The sequence below is a fragment of the Mauremys mutica genome, chromosome 5 (assembly GCF_020497125.1).
Source record: "Mauremys mutica isolate MM-2020 ecotype Southern chromosome 5, ASM2049712v1, whole genome shotgun sequence".
Lineage (NCBI taxonomy): Eukaryota > Metazoa > Chordata > Testudines > Geoemydidae > Mauremys > Mauremys mutica.
In genome coordinates, this window is record NC_059076.1 from 113759672 (window position 1) to 113780080 (window position 20409).

Here is a 20409-nt window from a genome sequence, read left to right on the forward strand (position 1 = left end):
ATGTTAGTCCATGCTAGAGGGATGTAAATTCTAGTGCACACTAGTATGTTGCTCACCAATTGACCTGTGTAGACCCTGCTAATGCACACTAAAAGTTTCCTACTGGATGTTAATGTAGTCCTATTTCAAACGCTCAATAGAATTTTTAGTGTAAACCAGCAAGGTCAACTCAGACCAGTTAGTACACGACATGCTAGTGTACACTAATTTATACCCCTCTAGTGCAAACTAACACACTGTATAGACAAGCCCTTAAAGAACACAACTGTATATCTGGTATTCATGATTATGTTGCTGAATGTATTGAAATTTGGAAACACTCTAGATTAGAAAGATTGTCCCGGGAAGAGAAGTCTCAACTATCCTTTGACTTAAGTACTTTTGTCATAATATTTCAGGTGGCCAGTAGAAATTTTCGTATTAATTTCAGTACCTAGTTAGGAAAAATGTTTTTTTGATGCTTTGAGATATAGTATGATGTTGAAGTGGTGCTAAGGGCTCTTTATTCCTGGTATCTCCTCATACAGGTGCAGTGCATTAACCTTAGAAAAAAGAATCTTTTGTTTATAATAATAATAATAATAATAATAGGAGATATACCAATCTCCTAGAACTGGAAGGGACCTTGAAAGGTCGTTGAGTCCAGCCCCCTGCCTTCACTAGCAGGACCAATTTTTGCCCCAGATCCCTAAGTGGCCCCCTCAAGGATTGAACTCACAACTCTGGGTTTAGCAGGCCAATGCTCAAACCACTGAGCTATCCCTCCCCTGTAGAACTGTAATCAGTTCTTCATTACATGCATATGTGATAGGCAAGCATTAAAATTAAAAATTACATATGAGTGCACAGATGCACATGTTGCCGGCACAGAGGGCCGAGGACAGCAACAGTGGGGGTTCGTTGCCCGGTGTGTGCCGCACTAATTAACACACCAGGGTGGAGAAGCAAACCAAGTTTATTTGAGCCCAAATAAGGTGCAAGGGAGACATAGCAATCTCAAATCCTGCACACAGATACAAGCGGTTTTCCTCTCTTTATACATAACTTCAGCTAAGCATTCCCATCACCCCCCACACTCCTCCTCCTTCTTCCCCCTCCCATCTGTTTTTCTATAGCAAATACATCATGCAAGTAGCAATTACACTAAGCAGGTTAAATCATACTTGGCAAAAACCACTTTAGCTCGTTAGTACCTCTTCTGTGAACAGTTATCTGTACTTTCCCACCATGGGGGCTACGTTCTCATGCATATAACTTTAATTACAGCATCTGCTTTCCACCTATCTTATTTAGTATTGGCTGCATCTAGTACCAAGCAGCCTTGCAGCTGCCAGTAGTCAGCACATAACATAAGAGGTTACAAAAGTTTAGTAAGGCTAACAAAAGCACTTTACATAAAGGTGCTTTGGTTCACATAGGCCCAAAGCCATCCTCCCGAGTTACCTAGATTTATGCCTAGTGACACCAACACACACAATCACACTGTGACGGGTTAGATCACAGAACCCCTCTTGGGAGCTGCCAGCTGATGTGCCAAGACTGCTTCTACCTCTGCCTTCCTTGCCAGCTCGGGGCCCCAGCACCCTGTCTTGCTGAGCCAGACACGTCCGTCTGCTCCAACAAAGACCCAGGGTCTGAATTACTTGCCCCAAAGCTTTAGGTTTACCTGAAAGCAGCTAACAGAAGTGTTCCTGTCTTTAACACTCAGATGCCCAACTCCCAATGAGGTCTAATCCCAAATAAATCTATTTTACCCTGTATAAAGCTTATACAGGGTAAACTCATAAATCGTTTGCCCTCTATAACACTGATAGAGAGAGATGCACAGTTGTTTGCTCCCCCAGGTATTAATACATACCTATACCTATCTCATAGAACTGGAAGGGACCCTGAAAGGTCATCAAGTCCAGCCCCCTGCCTTCACTAGCAGGACCAAGTACTGATTTTTGCCCCAGATCCCTAAGTGGCCCCCTCAAGGATTGAACTCACAACCCTGGGTTTAGCAGGCCAATGTTCAAACCACTGAGCTATCCCTCCCCCTAATATTCTGAGTTAATTAATTTTATTTTGCTTGGTAACTTTGTTCTGTCTGTTACTACTTGGAACCACTTAAATCCCACTTTCAGTATTTAATAAAATAACTTTTTACTTATTAAACGCACAAATCTATGTCTAATCAAACTGAATACAGATAATCTCACCCTCAGAGATGCTTCAGTAAGGTTTTTTTTTTTCCCCCAGACTGGACACCTTCCAGGCCTGGCCACAATTCTTTCCCCTGGTATAGCTCTTTTTCCAGCTCAGGTGGCAGATTGGGGATTCCTCATGATGGTTCCTCCCTTTGTTCTGTTCCACTCCTTTATATATCTTTTGCATAAAGTGGGAATCCTTTGTCCCTCTCTGGGTTCCCAGCCCCTCCTTCTCAATGGAAAGACACCAGGTTAAAGATGGATTCTAGTTCAGGTGACATGATCACATGTCACTGCAAGACTTCATTGCCCACTTGCCAGCACACACACATACAAGAAGACTTCACATATACAGGAAGACCACAGCCATCTTCAGACAGTTGTCCTGGTTAATGGGAGTCATCAAGATTCCAAACCACCATTAATGGCCCACACTTTGCATAATTACAGTAGGCCCTCAGAGTTATATTTCATATTTCTAGTTTCAGATACAAGAGTGGTACATTTATAGGATGATCACACTCAGTAGATTATAAGCTTTGTAATGCTACCTTACAAGAGACCTTTTGCATGAAGCATATTCCAGTTACAGTATATTCAGTCATTAGCATATTTTTATAAAACCATATAGACGGCAACATCACACACACATTAAATAAAAAGCTTTAATTTGCTCTTTGACACTCTCAGCTTTTAAATGAAGAAGATACTTTCCTTTAAATCAGACTTTAGTAAAGAAACTAAACCAATGATTAAGTGTAAAACTTTACGTAAAACGGATAATTTGAAGTGTTCCAAGAGTTAGATTTTAGCAAACTGCTTCATCATTTGAATATCTGACTTGTGTATGTGAGACACTAAGATCACAGCTCTGTCACAATCTTCACTTCTGGAGGGGAATATGTCTAGTGCAGGTGATTGGGTTCTTAGGTCAGCCAGTTACTTGCTTTTTGTCTCTGAACAAGATTTGTGTCTGCTTCAGTGACTTTATCCCTCTGGAAAATCGGTGTGATACTACTTCAGTTAATGTTGAGAGAATTAATGTTTTCATGGTCTTTAAATTCTTGGATAAGAGGTGATACATGAGTAAACATAGTAGAATAATAAAATGATAAATTTAAATAATTATCCTATTATATTAAACTTGTCTTTTATATTAGAAGTCTATGAAAGCCAAAAAATTGATACTCTTCAGCCATGTTGGAAGGAACTCTTATCCAGTACTAGTGGTGATCATTTCTGGTGGCCAATTTTAAATATCAACTTTAAAGAGTGAAATGTGATGTGTAATTAAAATCTGCTTAATGCGAGTCTTTGTGCAAGTAAAACTGGATTACTGGAATGTTCACAAAATGAACATAAAAACGGGTCTGAGCACGGCCAAAACAAATTCTCTCAAACTTGAGTGAATACTCAGAAAATATTTGCAATATTCACCCAGCTCCGGTTTTTGTTTGGTCTTATGATTTTCAGGGTCCCAATCATGGTTTTTAAGTTAGTTGAGTTCTACTTAAAATAGATTAGGGGCTGTGATTATCAACCATTTCTCATTTATTTCTTCTATTTTATTGTTGGGCACTGTTAGCAATGATCTGTAATGGCAATGTCAAGTTTCGCTCCTAGCCATGGGGTGAAGTGAGGCCATGCATTATGCCAGATGGGTATAGAAACAGATGAGTGCATGCAGGAGTGCACAAAACAAGTGAGTTTATTCTCTTCAAATTGATAGCTAACTTTTCCTGAAATGATTCATAGAACTTTAACGAATCACCACATATTGTATGCCTAAAAAGAGGAAAAAAGCAAGTTTTCTAAGCTTTCCATGTGTTTAGAATTTCAGATGTACCATAATACTTTTCCAACAGTATAGATAGCACTAAATTAATCACTGCAATTTGCAAATACTGGCTGGCAAATCAGTTTGTAAGATTGTTCGTATATTTGGTATTAGCCTCTTTCCACTTGTGGTTCGATAGCTTCAATTGCATGCAGTGAAACAGTGGCATATTTTGTGTTAGCTTACTGTGGAAATTCTGACTTGTATCACCAAAGCATTAAAACACCAATGGGTATGTCTATACTTAAAATGCTACAGCAGCATAGCTGCAGTGTTTCAGTGTAGACACTGCCTGTGCCAACGGGAGGAGTTCTCATGTCTGCATAAGTAATCCACCTCCCTGAGTGGCTGTAGCTGTCTACTCTGGGGGTTAGGTCGGTATAGCTATGTCTGTCAGGTCTGGTCTATACTACAGACCTATACTGGTATAACTGCATCGCTCAGGGGTGTGAAAAATCCCCACCCCTGAGCGACATAGTTATACTGACTGAACCCACCGTGTAAATAGCACTATGTTAGCGGGAGAAGCTCTCCCGCCGACATAGCTACCACCTCTGGGGGTATGTATGTGTGGCTTAACTACACTTTGTGTGTTCGTTAAAGCTCTACTGCTGCGCCAATGCAGTGCTTTAAGTGTAGACTTGCCCTCAGGCATGTGGATTTTTCACATGCCTGAGAGACGTAGCTATACCAATGTAAGTTCCTAGGCTTGATCTATGCTAGTAACTTATATCAGTATAACTACATTGCTTGGGGGTGTGGAATTCACACCCCTGAGCGGCAGCGTTATACTGACCTAACCCCCAATGTATACAGGGCTATGTTGACGGAAGGGCTACTGCCTCTCAGGGAGGTGGAGTACCTTCACCGACGGATGAAGTTCTCCCATCAGTGTAAGTGGCGTCGTCACTAAGGCCCCCCCCCTTTTTTTTTTTGGTCTCTACTGCTGCCTGATCATTTGGAACTGGAAGTATGTGAAGTGTGTGGTTGACGGTCAGTTCGTAACTCTGGTGTCCATAATGCTAAAGTTCTACTGAACGGGGTACAAAATGAATGTTGCGTCCAAACATTACTAAATTATACATTGCAAAATGCCGACTTTAAACCTAGTTCCAGAACAATTTGGTTAAATGCCTGAAGATTTTCCATAATTAGCAACACTTTTCTTTCTTGACCCAACAAACAGGTTTGCTGAAAAGACTGTGTCCCATGTTCTCTAGAAGCTCCAGTCCTTTCTAGCTCTTTATAACAGCCTTGAGTAGAAAAAGTGGTGTGTTCATTAACATCGTTTATATTACCTCATCTAGGCTTCAATACAGATGTGCAACTGTATTTCAGTTACAACATTTAGAGTCAGTATCTCTTCCCCAGAGACGTGACCTGTTAATGTCTTATATTTCAAATCTTTGTTGACCATGTCAAGAGGAGAGAGACAAGGCAGGTGAGATAATACCTTTGGACCAATTTCTGTTGGTGACAGAAAAGCTTTTAATCTTACATAGAGTTCTTCTTCAGGTGCATGCATCTTGTCTCCTGGAGCCAACATGGCTTAAACAACATGGCTAACAAATCTCAGAAGACTACTTTGATCCTAAAGGACCTTTAAGATGGATATAGAAATATTGTATATAAAAACTGGGGCTGTCAAGCGATTAAAAAATTGTGATCAATCCCACTGTTAAACAATAATAGAAAACCATTTATTTGAATATATTTGGATGTTTTCTACCTTTTCAAATATTTTGATTACAACACAGAATACACAGTGTACAGTGCTCACTTTATTTATTTTTTATTACAAATATTTACATTGTAAAAAACAAAAGAAATAGTATTTTTAATTGCCTTAAGTACTGTAGTGCAATTTCTTTATCATGAAAGTTGAAATTACAGATGTAGAATTATGTACAAAAAAACCCTGCATTCAAAAATAAAACATTGTAAAACTTTAGAGCTAGAAAGTCCACTCAGTCCTACTTCCAGTACAGCCAATCACTCAGATAAACAAGTTTATTTACATTTGCAGGAGACAATGCTGCCCTCTTCTTGTTTATAATGTCATCTGAAAGTGAAAACAGGCGTTCGTATGGCACTGTTATAGCCAGCATCACAAGATATTTACGTGCAAGTTATGATGAGGACAGAGAAACAGAAGAAGGGAAGAATAGAGCTGGGGTGTTTCTGGGGCACGCTCAGGCCTTGTGCTATGTCAGGGTTGGGGGCAGCCTCCCCACTGAATTCGTGTCGCGGTGGGAGCTGCATAGTGATCTCCCAACTCTGTGCAGCCAATGGCTTGTGCTTCCGCTGCCATCCTGGAGCCTCCACATTTATTTGACAAATAAAATTTGCAGAATTTTGCAATACTGTGCGCATAATTATTTTTTTGGCCCAGAATTTTTAATATTTTTGATGCAGAGTGCCCCTCAGGAGTATACCTTGGGCTTCTGAATTTCCATTTCCAAAAGCTAATTCTCTCCTTTGTGTTTTTATTTTTAAAATACCTTTCTTCTAATCCTACTCTCTGTTCCAGTTGCCGCCCCCCCCCCCATTTTGTTCATTCTTTTAAAATATCTTGGAATGGCTGCTAATTGTCACATGCTTCCTTACCTCACTCAACATTCTGTTCTTGATCCTCTCTGAGCTGGTTTTTGTTCTCATTCTAATGAGACAGCCTTCACTAGTTTTTAATGACTTGCTTAGAGCAAACTCCAAAGGTCTTGCATCTATTCTTATCCCTCTTGACTTATCAGTTGCTTTTGATGCTTTGAATACCACTTTCTGTGCCTTCACTTTAACATGCATGTTTTGTTTTTTGTTTGTTTGTTTTCTGATGTAGGATTCCAATGATTTGCCTCCTGCTTGCTTGATACATCTTGGGAGTGTATTCTCTAAAGATACTCATCTGACTAGAATGCCACTCTTGGATCTGTGCATCTGCGCTCAAGCCTGATGGGAACTACCGTAGCTCAAACTACTCCTCAAGCTATACTCTAGTTTTCTAAAGTTCAGTTCGTTTCTAACCACATTGAGCAAATTAATTGCCATGAAACCTCAACCAATGGATCATCAGCATTAGTCCCAGCTTGATGCAAGGCCATCTCACCATCATCCTCTTATCCTCCACCATATCGTTTTTAATAGTATCTGTGTTTTATTTAAAATATAACTTTCTATTTAAAAAAAAAAAAAAGTTGTAAGGTGACTTCCTCTGAGGCACTGACTGCCAGTGGACTTTGGACCCTCCAGCATTGTCCATGCCATCTGGGCTTCATGCCCCTTTCTTTCCTTAGACCAGTTACAGCTGGGCCAGAGTGCTTTGTTGTGGCTGGAGGTTTCAGTCCCATTTTCATATTGATGGCTGGTTCAGAGATTCTTTTCTTTTTTCTGCTCACCTTGGGCACAATTATTGGAGAACTTTTTCACTCAGCGGTACCCAGCAGGTTGGCTCCAGCTCCCTCTGTTGCCATACGCTGCTGTGTACTCGCATAAGAGGGTGGAGTTGCCCCCCACACTCCTCAGTTCCTTCTTCCTCCATTGACAGTTGTCGGAAAGATCTTAGACTAGTTATTGTAAATGCTTCCCTCCTTTGTGTATATAGCTTCTTATTGTTAGGAATTAGTTTAGCTAGTTTTTGTCATAGGTCTTTTGGACCGTGTTTAATTTCTCCGTACTGGAGCGATGCCAGGCTCACCAGGGTTTAAGTCTTGCTGAACTTGCACTAAACACAAGCTTGTCAGTGACCCACACCCAGCCTGTTTAAAGTGTTGAGGGGACTCCTATATCAGTGATATGTCAGATCTGCAAGGGTTTTGAGCTCTGCTCAAAGAAGAACAGCAGAAGGCTCAAGTGTCTACTCATGGAGGCAGCATTTTGGCCCCTATTAGAGCGCCCTAAATACATCATCCTCGGGGCAGAGCGCACCAAAGATGTCTCTGGTCCCACTCGCTGATACTGAAGAAAAGGCTTAGACCTTCCTCAAGCTTGGTACCAGACCTGGTCATGTCTGTGCCTAAGCCTAGTCAAGGCAGAGGCTGGGGTGAGTCTCTCGCTGGAGCAATCTTCACCTAAAAAGAAACTATTGCTACCTCCCAAGCCTATGCCATGTCCATCGAGGGTGTCCCCTGAAAGGTCTCTGAGACAAAGCCACTAGCCACTGCCACTCCCATCTACCCTGGAGGCGTATGCAGCCTCAAAAGACTTAGCTTCTCGGTGCCAATACCCTTGGTGGTGCAAGAAGGTTCACAGTTGGTACCAGTGCCTGTGGCTCCTAACTCAGTGCCATTAGCTACCAAGCCTCTGCAAAGGCTGGTGCAGTCTAAGGGAAAGCCTCTGCTGGTTACCCCAATACCTCCTTCCTAGGGCTTAGGATACCAGTCCCTGATTGACTGGTTCTGTCCCCCACCCCCAATGTCAGACATTTCAGGTGCTTCATCTTCAGACTCAGAGGTACATTTGTCTGTGTCTCATCCAAGACAGAGGACATGCCCTCCATCAGAGACTTGGGAACATGTGCAGTGCTGCAATCTCAACACTGGCTTGCCCCTCCTCCTAAGGGGCAATGGCCCAACAAAAGTTGTGTCCCAGCCCAATATCAGTGGCCATTCTGGGCACTGTGGGTCATTCCTCCACCCACTAGGTCTTCCTCTGCATCCTGAGTGACATGGCAACATTGACTTATGTCGTTCAACACACCAAGCTACACCTTAGAAAGCTTCTTGCATGGTTAGCATCTGTATACATCTCAAGTTGAAATCATCTGGACAAGGTGATTTGGGTGCCAATGTCAGTTTTATCATTCCTGGATTGGTGGACTCTCTGAACCTGTGTGTGTGGGGGGGAGTTCCCATGTCATGGGGATCCATTCATCAATAGGGCGCTGCTTTCTGGCTGCTCTGGTGATTAGCTCCTTCCAGGTGCTGTATCCCCTATGGGGGTCTTTCTACCCATCTCTGCAACTCTAGGTGCTCCTTCTTCATGACTTGGCCCTCAGGCCGGGTCACTGCATGTTTCCACCTTCCGGGTATGAAACTGTCCCAAGCAGTCCACGCTCCACTAATTGGTCTGTGCCGCTTCCCCAGTGGCTGGTAGGTGAACCTGGACCCACCCTCTGCTCTGGGTTCCAACTTGGGCCCTTTCATTAGCAGCCAAGGTCTGCCCTATCCTGTCCCTTGATGTCTTTCCCTGGAGCCATTCCTACTTTTCTGCATTTGCCAGCCCAAACTCCCTCCTACCAGGTAGTAACTGTAGGGTACTTGCTTCTATAGACCCAAACACACCTCCCTTTTCCCAGGGAGTGACTGCAGACTACTTCTCTGCAGCCCCCCAGCTGCTCTCAGCTCCTGGGCTTTCTACAGTCCCCTCCTGTTCCCATCCAGCTGAGCCTCATCTGATTAATTGTTAACCCTTTGCTCCTCCTCCAGGGGAAGCCTGGGCATTTAATTGGCCTACCTAGCCACCTTAACCCCTTCAAGTCTTGTGTCAAGTAACTTTACCCCTCTCCTCCCCACCAGCTCTCCATTTTAGTTACAGATGCATCAGACCTAAGTTGGAGGGTCCCTGCAGACTGATGGTCTCTGGGCACCTCAGGATCTAATGACTCTCAGAAATATCAGAGTTAAGATCTGTTCAGCCTTCCTCCAACATAAAGCAAGAAAGAGCTTGCTGCTTCTAACAAACAGCTTTGCAACCATGTTTTACATAAACAGACAGAGAGGGGCACACTCGAGACAGCTCTGACAGGTGGCAATCTGCCTCCAGATCTTTTGCATAACCCGTTCATCTGAGTTGCTTACCTTCCAGGGATGCAGAAAACATGGGTGGGTTGACTGAGTAGGACTTTCTTCAATCACCATGAGTGGTCTCTATTTCTGGATATTGACAAGTCCAGCTTCCTGCTCTGGGGAACTTCCCAAATAGATCTATTTGATTGAGATCTGATCTACACTCCAGAGTTAGGTTGATGCAAGGCAGCTTATGTTGACTCAACTAAGGAAACATCTACAATTAAAATTTCACTTGACCAACGTAACTGCCCCACTATGCCGACTTAATAACTCTACCTCCATGAGCAGCGTAGTGTCTAGGTTGATGCAGTGTCAATGTAGACACCTCATTGTTTGTTTGTTACTGGCTTTCAGGCACTATCCCACAAAGTCCCACACCAACGGTACAATCAATAAAAGCACTCCTGGTGAGGATACACACTGAAGACACAAGGAGTAAAGTGTAGACACACGCAAGCGATGTGATTACTGTGGCAGTTGTATGCCGACATAAGTTAAGTCTGCTTAATTTTATAGTGTAGACATGGCCTTCATTTCCCAGACCTGAAGAGCTCTGTGTAAGCTCAAAAGCTTGTCTCTCTCACCACCAGAAGTTGGTCCAGTAAAAGATATTACCTTACCCATCTTGTCCCTTCAACAGTTATGGCAGTTAAGAGGGAAAGGATAAGAAGAGAAGGCACCTTGAGCAGAGGAAGAACTCAGGGAGGGACAGAAAGTGGGATAGTGTCCACCTGCAAGAACAACAAAAATAGCAGATCTTTAGGATCACCCTCTACCTCTTCTCCTGTGTCCCTAACACATGGTTTGGGGAACCATCGCATATTGAACGGAGTTTGGATCGGGGGAGGGAGTATGGGACCTGTTGTGGCCACTTCAAGTTTAATTGAGGATCCATACTTTAGAATGCTTTCTCAAATTTTGGAATTTTTGCCTTCACCGTTTTCATATATTTTCGTAATATCAATGGTGGAGTCTTGGGTATCGTTTTTTGCAATGTTACATTTTAAGGAAATATTACATATTGATCTAATGTTCCTATGCAACATACAAGACAGAGAGCAAAGGATTTCATAATTTTTTTGCTCAGTAAGAGAGAGTATTGAATGGTCGCGTGAAAACTGCATGATCATTTTTGTGGTGCTGATAATTGTCATATCAGATATAAGCCAAAGTACATCAGAATGCACACGAAACCTAATGGTGCCTGGTTATCCCTAAGCTTCTTGTAGAATTATCCTTGGAAAAACTTACATCATTTAGATGCTGGTCCTGCTATAATACCTGGTATATTGAACTGTACATAAAAAGTATGCTTTTTACCTAGTCTTAACTGGAATCGTCTCTTCAGTCAAGCAGTTTAGAAACTAGGCGTTTGCACCCTTTTTTACTTCTGTGGGCCAAGATCATTGTACACACCAATGGCTTCTTGCATAACTCCATTCCCCCACAAGCCCCATCCCTTCCATCTCTATTTCAGGGACTCGTTACAACCCCTTCTAACTCTCTCTCTCTCTCTCCTATGAAAGGGATTCTGTGTCCTCCAGTATCCCCATGCCAGGGGCTGTGTGTAGCCCCACTTCCCTCTGTCCCCAATTCTTCCCCCATACCAGAGGCTCTGTGTGTGTCCCCATGTCCCCCATGCCAGGAGTTCTGTGTGCATTCCCTTCCACCATACCTCTCCATTCCCCCTCCCCTTTCTACCTCACCATGCTTCTCTCTCCTTCAGGGTGTGAGTATTTTGAAACTTTATTGGCAAGCTAGGGAGAGCTGAAATGAGGGGTATTAGGCTGGAATGTGATAATGGCTGCCATCAACCAGTTCTCTGATCTATGGATCATTACAGAGGCAGTTGAAGCAGTTCTCTGCTAACCAGATGTGTTCCAGGGTCTCCATGTGTCATCCATTTTCCCCCTTCTGTTTGTCCCGATTTTTTTCTTTCACCAAAATCAGTAGGGTTCTGCCCACTGATGCTTAGCAAATTTTGCTGAAGTGTTGGAATTGATTGGATTCAGTGTTCCAAAGTTATTGTGTTATATCCAAACAGAAGTGCTAGCACGTTGAGTAGAAGACCTCATAAACTTGGCCTTATCATACTATGTTTCTAGATGCTACATATAATGTATTACTATTGACTGTTGCAATAGGCAGGTTACCAAAGTAGAGGACACATAATCTGATCCGGCATGGCAAATGATTCAATATCAAGCTTTGACTGCCTTTGTTGCACCATATTTTATCTTAATGAGACCAGAACTGACAGCTTTCTCTAACTTGCTTTTAATGCTGCTTCGGGACAGACTACTAGAGATCTTTTAAATATGGTGCAATCAATTCACTTAAGGCCATTCAGTTTCACTGGAGCACTGAGTTCATATCACTCCTTTGATATGGCTGATCTCTGCCTACTCTAGAGAAAGCAGGAGTTTGAGTTGCAAATTACTTGAAGTGACAAACTGTGTTTTGTCCTTCTGAATCTGAGCAATTTCGGGCAAATATTGGCTCTTACTGTGTGACCAGTGCCTAGTACAATGGCACTACCATAATACGGATAAATATTTTATTTGGAATTGGCAATTGATTTTTTTTTTCAGATATAAAGGAGAGATTCACCAACTATGTGCTATTATTGATAGTATGTCTAAGAAATATGGAACAGTTCTCATGGAATCCAGGTAATGACGCTATTGAAAAATATGTAATTTTTAAATTATATACTTGTTAGTATGTAATTACAATACTACAGGTACACATGTAAGACAATCATACATACCCCTTTGCTCAACACAGCAATCTGAAAGTCAAAAAGTGAGCAGTACTCTTAAAATCAGACTCCTATGACCTCAGATCACAAGATCTGAATAATCTGTTAACTATTTCATTTTCTGTGGATTGTGATTCCATTGATTCCAATGGAAACATATACCCTTGCACTGTAAATAAACATTGGTGTGTTTTGCAAAGTTTTGAGTTACATTTTTTATATTTTTGAATCTACTGGTAAGAAATCCTGTTAGAAAAGTGTCGTTATTTTCTTATGCTGGCAAGAAAGGAACCAAGTATAAGACTGAAAATGTGTTTCCATCTTGATTTTCATACTAATTAAACTTTGTTATTTTTTAAATGCTTAATTCAAATAAACATTGATGTTTGTTCTAATGTAGCAGGTTGGAAATGTATTTAGTGATGTAGGGCTTGATTCTGTGCCTTTTTCTCTAGGACAAAAGGTGTTTTTAACGCATGTTGGCCAACGGATTTATCGAAATCAGATAACATGTTAAACTGCAACTGCTTTGTCTACACTAAGTTTTAACACATGATAGCTAGCACATGTTAAAAAACATACCTTTTATCCTAGTGAAGATAAGGCCTTACAGTGCAGGGTCTAGCACAACAGAGCCTGATCCTCCTTAGGGCCTTTGGATGCTATGCTAATACAAGTAATTCTCCGAGTAGATACTATGGTGGGAATTCATCTCTGCAAGTCACCCATTCATTTCTGAGATATATAAAATGCTTTGTACCTTTGAAAGTTTGACTGCTGTGCTAAGCAGTAATTGCAAGTTTTCTTTACTTCTGGATCAAATTGTACAGTATAACTGATTTTTAATTTTTTTCTTAACCTTCAGATCACCTTTGGGTGTTGTTTCCAGATGTTTGCATGGTCATTGCATCAGAAATTGCAGTGGATATTGTGAAACATGCATTTATAACAAAATTCAATGACATTACAGCAGATGTAGGTATACTATTGGACTTCTAAACATGTTTGCTCTAGTTGTGATTTGCTCTGTTTTTAAGACCGCTATAAAATGTAGAAAAAGATTGAGTCTAATGAAGAAAATGTTGTGGATTATGTTTTTTGCTATTAAAGTTAAAGAAGCCATTTCCTAAAACTCCAGTAGTTATTTTCTTATTAACAGGCACTTCTGAGGATGAATTTAATGTGCCTGAAACACCTTTGCTTCTAAATTCATAGTTCCAGATCCATAAATTAAACTTGAGACTGTTGTGTAACAGCCAAAATTCACATAATTTGCAGATCATTTTTGGGGCAGTTGCTAGGTCAAGAAAACATAAAGGTAATGTTTATATTTTACTTTAGTCACCCAGAGCATGTACATTTTTCTAAACAAAATGGATTGTGAGATACAATTCATGTTTTAGAAAAATCTTTTTCTCTGTGAGACTATTGAATCTTTCTGTTTGTGTATTTTTAAAGATGGAAACTGAGATCAGAAATATTTTTTTCTCTTCTCTGCAGCACTGAATATAAAGTAGGTTAATGTTGGTTTACCATTCCTGTAATTTCTTGGGGCATATATAGTATGTAGACCTTTAATGTACTAGATGAAATTTGTTTTATGTTGTATGCTAACATAACATATAGACATATGCTATATTTGTCTTAGGCCTGGTCTGCACTAGAAAATTGTCTGCTTAAATACGTCACTCAGCATTGTGAAAAATCCACACCTCTGAGTGGTGTATTTAAGCCAATCTAACCTGTAGTGTAGGCTGCTAGGTCGACAAAAGAATTCTTCTTTGAGGAGTGACCTTGTGGGTGCTCCACTTTAGGTGTCTTGACGCCCCGTGCTTGTAATTGGAGATTTGTGGTAGCAGTGCCCGGTTGGTCCACACATGCTCCGTAGCCATCTCACACCGCTCCGAGCAGTTACATAGCGGTGCACAGGCAACCATACTCTAGTTTCTCCTCTGCCGCCTTTGGCTTGAGTCAGAGTGATCAGCAGCACCCTCTCTTACTTCAGAAAAAATTTATAGTAGATAATTCATCGTGGTAGTGTTAACTTAGTTATAGTTAGCTTCCCTATCCCCTATCTAATTTCTTTAATTTCATCCAAAAAAATTTTTTTCCAGTCTACTTTCCCTATCCGCCCATCACTCCAGCAGGCCTGCAGCCTTAGACTCAAACAGGGTTTACCCCTGTTTTTCTCCAAGAGACCAACTCTCTCAGGCATGCCACGCTCAGCTGGTTTTAAACGCTGCCTGACTTGCACATTCTCCATACCAGTTTCTGATGGCCACGCTCAGTGTGTCCGCTGCCTCAGCAAGACACACATTTATTTAAAAGTGCCCACACTGCAGAAAGCTGGTAGCTAAGACAAGAAAAGCCAGGGATCTCCAAGTGAAGCTCCTCATGATGGAGAAATTCCTCAGGTCAGCCGCCAGCCCCCAACCCTGAGTCCAAGTCACTCCCTGGCCAACAGTCGCCAGCGGCTGCCTCTGACAGGAGCTCTGCTCCAACAACAGGAGCCTGTTGCTAAGGAGCCTGCTCCTAGAAAGGCTACAAAAAAGTGGTCGCAGACATCCTTGCACCAAGAGTCGCCCAAAAGAAAGTGCTCTCCAGCTGAAAAATCTGCCCCAGTACTGACAGCACCAAGAGAGCCGGACTGCAAGGCACTGGGAACGTCTGACACCAAGAGTTCCCGACAAGCTAAAGACACTATGTGGGCAAGCTCGAATGGAGGTTCACACACTAAGGTGAAACGGTCCAACTCAGCATCCACTAAGCTCTCTACCCAAGCAGTACAATGGCGCCACCTGCTGTACCTGTGCTGCACAGCTATAAATGTTCGGCACCAGCAGTTTCAAATCATGCTCCTGGGCCGTCCACCATGCCATCTATAGCACCGAACCTCACAGTACCGCAGCCAGGGCCGGCTCCAGGCACCAGCCGACCAAGCACATGCTTGGGGTGGCACCTTATAAGGGGTGGCCAATCTTGGTTCGGCACTCCGGGGGGGGAGGTGTTGATTTTCTTTTTGGTTCGGCAGGGCGGTGCTCGGGGGGGGGGAGGGTGTTTTTGGTTCGGGTTTTGGTTCGGCGGGGCAGCGCTCGGGGAGGGGGTGATTTTCTTTTTGGTTCGGCCGGGCAGCACTCGGCGGGGAGTTGTTTTTGGTTCAGTGGGGCGGCGTTTTGTTTTGGTTTTTTGTGCTTGGGGTGGCAAAAAAGTTGGAGCTGGCCCTGACCGCAGCAACTCCTGAGGCATGCAGACCTGATAGTGGCCTCAATGCCCGAATCTCCTCTACTCGGCACCAAGGGCACCCCATCCAGATCAATACTAACCCAGCTGACTACTCCCTGCAGATCAGCCCCTCCTATCTCCACTAATGAGGAAGAAGAGGATGATGCAGTAATATACACTCCTCACCCTAGCTAGGATCATCTCATAACCCGCCACCTGTAGAGATACGAGGATGGTATAGTCACCCATGGGCACCGCCCCCATATCATTCCCACCTAACTGGTGATACTGGAATCCATGGACAACCAAAACTGCAGGCCCCCTAGTCCGCCTAGGTCCAGAATAGCCCGGTCCCCTTCACCAACCGTCCCGGCACCCTCAGAAACACAAGAGGAAGACACTGAAGAACCTGAGGACATAGCCATACATGACACTTCACCACCTGCTTACCTCTCATCTTCATCACCAGATGAAACCAAATGCTACTACCCCCTACTGTGGGGGATGATTTCAAATCTTTTCAGAACCTCTTCAGAAGGGTTGCTTAATCCCTAGGTGTTCCATTTACACAGCTACCAGAAACCCAACTTAAGCTCATGGACATACTCCAGGCATCCCCATTGGCAAAGAGAGCCCTGCAATAAATGATGCTATTATGGAGCCTGGGAAAATCATCTGGCAGACTCCAGCTACTGCCCCACCTCGCGTTAAGAGGTCTGACAAAAAATATTATGTGCCAGCAAAAGAAGCTGAATTTTTATTTACACACCCCACTCCAAACTCCTTAGTGGTGGAGGCAGTCAATCAAAAAGGGAAACAAAACCAGTCCTGAATGACCCCATATGATAAGGAATGGAAAAGGCAAGACTTTTTTGGGTAGAAAGCCTATTCCTCAGCTACACTTCAGTTCCACAAGCTAACTATGTGGCCCTGCTGGCTAAATATACACACAATCTGTTCTCCAAAATGTCATAATTTATTGAAAATTTGCCAGATGGTTAAAAAAAAAAAAAAAAAAAGAAAGATATAAGGCAAACATTTCTGAGGGATGTCTCGTCGCCAGGACAGCCCTACAGGACTCCCTTGACTCTGCAGACATGGCAGCATGATCCATTGCCACATCCGTGATCATGCACCGTGCATCCTGGCTCCGTCTTTCTGGATTCCCAAGGGAGGTCCAGGCAACGGTTGAGAACTTACCCTTTGAGGGTCAAAAACTGTTAGCTGACAAAACTGATGTGTCCTTACAGACCTTAAAGGACTCCAGGGCGACCTTAAAAACCCTGGGCATCTACGTACCTGCAAACAAAAATAAGGCAGGTTTTACAACCAGAGATTCTGGGCTACTCCACACTCTCAGCCCCAAAGACAGTACAACCAACTGCTTAAACAAAGACAGCATAGACATTGACAGAACCAAGATCAGCCTTCAATGTCTCAATCATCCACCTCTAGACAATCATTTTTGAAGGTGTGGTCAAGGGCTTGAGACCTCCACACTCTCTGACTCCGGAATCAGAAACAGTCCGCCACCCATTCAGAGACCACCCTTCACCATACTACCCAGTCTGGAACACCATCACAACAGACAAATGGGTTTTAGAGATTATCCAGAAGGGTTACTCCATCCCCTTTACTTCTATCCCACCTACCCACACCTCTTCCCATCCCTCTTCAGGGACCCCTCTTATGAGCACCCGTTACAACAGGAAATAAACCACCTTGTCCAAGTAGGTACTGTGGAACCCATACCAGTGCAACTCAAGGAGAGAGGTTTTTATACACATTATTTTTTTCCTAACTCATAAAAAGACTGCTGGGTGGAGACCATCCTGGACTTACGAAAACTCAACAAATTCGTAAGAAAACAACGTTTCAAAATGGTGACTCTAACCACAATAATTCTGGCATTAGAGAAGGAAGATTGGCTCTTGGCCCTCGACCTTCAGAACACTTATTTTCATATTACAATCCACCGATCACACAGAAGATTCCTGAGATTCACCCTAGGGAAACAGCATTTCCAGTACAAAGTACTACCCTTCGGCTTTTCCACTGCCCCAAGGGTTTTTTTCCAAGGTTCTCGCTGTCATTGCAGCTCAGCTCTGCAGACAAGGAGTGATATTTCCATACTTAGACGATTGCTTTATAAGGACACCAACGCAGCAAGAAGCAATAAATGCCACACAAAAGTCCACACTGGTTCCTGTCCAAAAGTTAGAATTCATAGGAGCCTCCCTCGATTGTCTCAAAGCAACAGCAATGTTACCCCAACAATGCTTCCTCACTCTAGTAAACTTAAATTCAACGATGATGGACAGCCCACAAACATCTGCCGGAACATGTGTACAACTCTTGGGGCATATGTCAGCGACAACATTTGTTGTAAAACATGCCAGACTCCACATGAGATGTTTGCAGGCCTGGCTTCGAACAGTATATATACCACAAAGACACACACTCAACAGATGCCTCACAATGCCATGCAGAGTAAAAGACTCATTAACATGGTGGACACAACCAAAGAATGTCTGCTCAGGGAGTCCCTTTCCAACAAAGAACTCCAACCATGACAATCATGACAGATGCTTTCCTAATAGGGGCATATCTACTCAACAATACAATCCAAGGCCACTGGTCCCCAGCAGAGTCCAACCTGCACATAAACTTACTGGAGCTAAGGGCAGTCCGAAATGCATGCAACCCTCTAATTTCTTCCTTTAATCAAGAACAATGCTATCAAGATCCTCAGGGACAATATAGCATGCATGTTTTATGTAAACCGCCAATGGGGAACACAGTCATACTTCCTATGTACAGAAACAATACACCTTTGTAATTGGTGCATAACCAACAACATAGAGATATCGGCATCCTATCTGCCAGGATGTCAGAATACAACAGTGGCGATTTTTCACAAACCCACAAGTGGGAGATGGATCGAGGAATTGTCAAATTCATATTCAAACTATGGGGGATCCCCACCATAGATCTATTTGCAACAGCTCAGAATGCCAAATGCCCAAAATACTGTTCCAGAGTGAGATTGGGACTCTACTCCCTAGGCGACACTTTCCTCATAAAACGGGAGGCGCCACTGATGTATGCATTTCCTCCAACTGTACTTCTAAGCAGAGTCATTCACAAGATCGGGCAGGAAAAGTCTAGGGTCATTCTCATTGTATCCACATGGTCCAGACAAATGTGGTTCCCATAACTGCATCAGATGACAGTGAAAGCACCTCTAACCCTTCCCTTAGTACCTCACCTTCTATCACAAGATGTGGGACACGTCCGTCACCCCAACCTTGCAGTACACCACCTTAAGTCCTGGTTACTCCATGGCTGACGGGGGTCGAGAAGGCCTGTTCTGAGGAAGTAAAAGATATATTACTGAACAATCGGAGACTTAAATACAAAAAAATATATATCCGTAAGTGGAAACGATTCTGAACATTGTGCCAAGACAAACAGATCTTACTACAGTTGTCCCCCCTACCGAGGATCCTCAACTATATACTGGAGCTTGTGGATAGCCCCAAATTTTTAAGTCTATCAGCGTACACTTGGCTGCTGTTACCTCCTTCCATGGCAAGATGGACAGGGTCACTATATTTGCTCACCTGATGATTAAATGCTTCCTTAAAGGCATTGAAAACACTCATCCCCCCCCCTCCCCCATGTGGGACCTCAACCTTGTTCTGCACGGACTCATGGGAAAACTGTTTGAACCCCTTCCAACTTCCTCTTTGTTGCACTTATCAATGAAGGTGGATTTCCTCATTGCCATCACATCCACAAGACGGGCGGGAGAATAAGGTACCTTAATGGCACACCCACCTTATACAACATTCTTTAAATATAAAGTAATCCTAGGACCATATCCTAAGTTCATACCCAAAGTCACCTCCCCCTTTCATTTAAATCAACTCATTTACTTACCTATATTTTGTTTGAAGCCACATGCGGGCGGGACGGAGGCCTCACTCCAGACACTGGATGTTCACAGAGCATTAGCTTTCTACATTGAAAGAACAAAAACATTTAGAAAATCACCTGGACTATTTGTTTTCCTCAATGGATCAAACTGTCTCAAAATCAGACTATCCAAATGGCTATCTGGATGTATCCATTTGTACTACCAGAACAGCAATTTACAGCCTCCACCGGAAGTTCGCTCACATTCCACTAGAGCACTGGCAGCATCTGTAGCCTGTCACTGACATTTGCAGAGCAGCTACTTGGGCATCGCTCCATACTTTCACTAAACATTATGCTTTAGAACAACAATCAGCATCAGATGCTCACTTTGGACTTAAGCATTATCCACCATCAATAGACCAACTCCGAAATCCCGCTCCTCCACTGATGGGCACTGCTCAACAGTCACCTAAAGTGGAGCACCCACAGGTACACTCCTCGAAAAAGAGGACGACGTTAGTCACCCTGTGCAATAACTGATGTTCTTCCTGTGGGTGCTCCACTACCATCCCTCTACTTCAGAGTTTCAGGCCAATTCTCTGAGGTAGAGAAGGAACAGGGGGATGGTTGGCCCCACACTACTATGTAACTGCTCAGACCAGCATGAGTCGGCTACGGCGCATGCGCGGCTCAACT

At 43.0% G+C, this 20409-nt stretch overlaps 1 protein-coding gene across 4 annotated transcripts in view; it reads left to right on the plus strand.

Moving 5' to 3' along the window:
* TAPT1 (transmembrane anterior posterior transformation 1) overlaps positions 1-20409 on the plus strand; it is a 117420-nt gene that overhangs the window by 64502 nt on the left and 32509 nt on the right. For all 4 annotated transcript variants that reach the window (XM_045018845.1, XM_045018846.1, XM_045018847.1 and 1 more), the window contains 2 exons: positions 12401-12481; positions 13436-13545. In XM_045018845.1, the coding sequence (XP_044874780.1) occupies positions 12401-12481; positions 13436-13545 (191 nt within the window). The remainder of the gene's footprint in view (positions 1-12400; positions 12482-13435; positions 13546-20409) is intronic.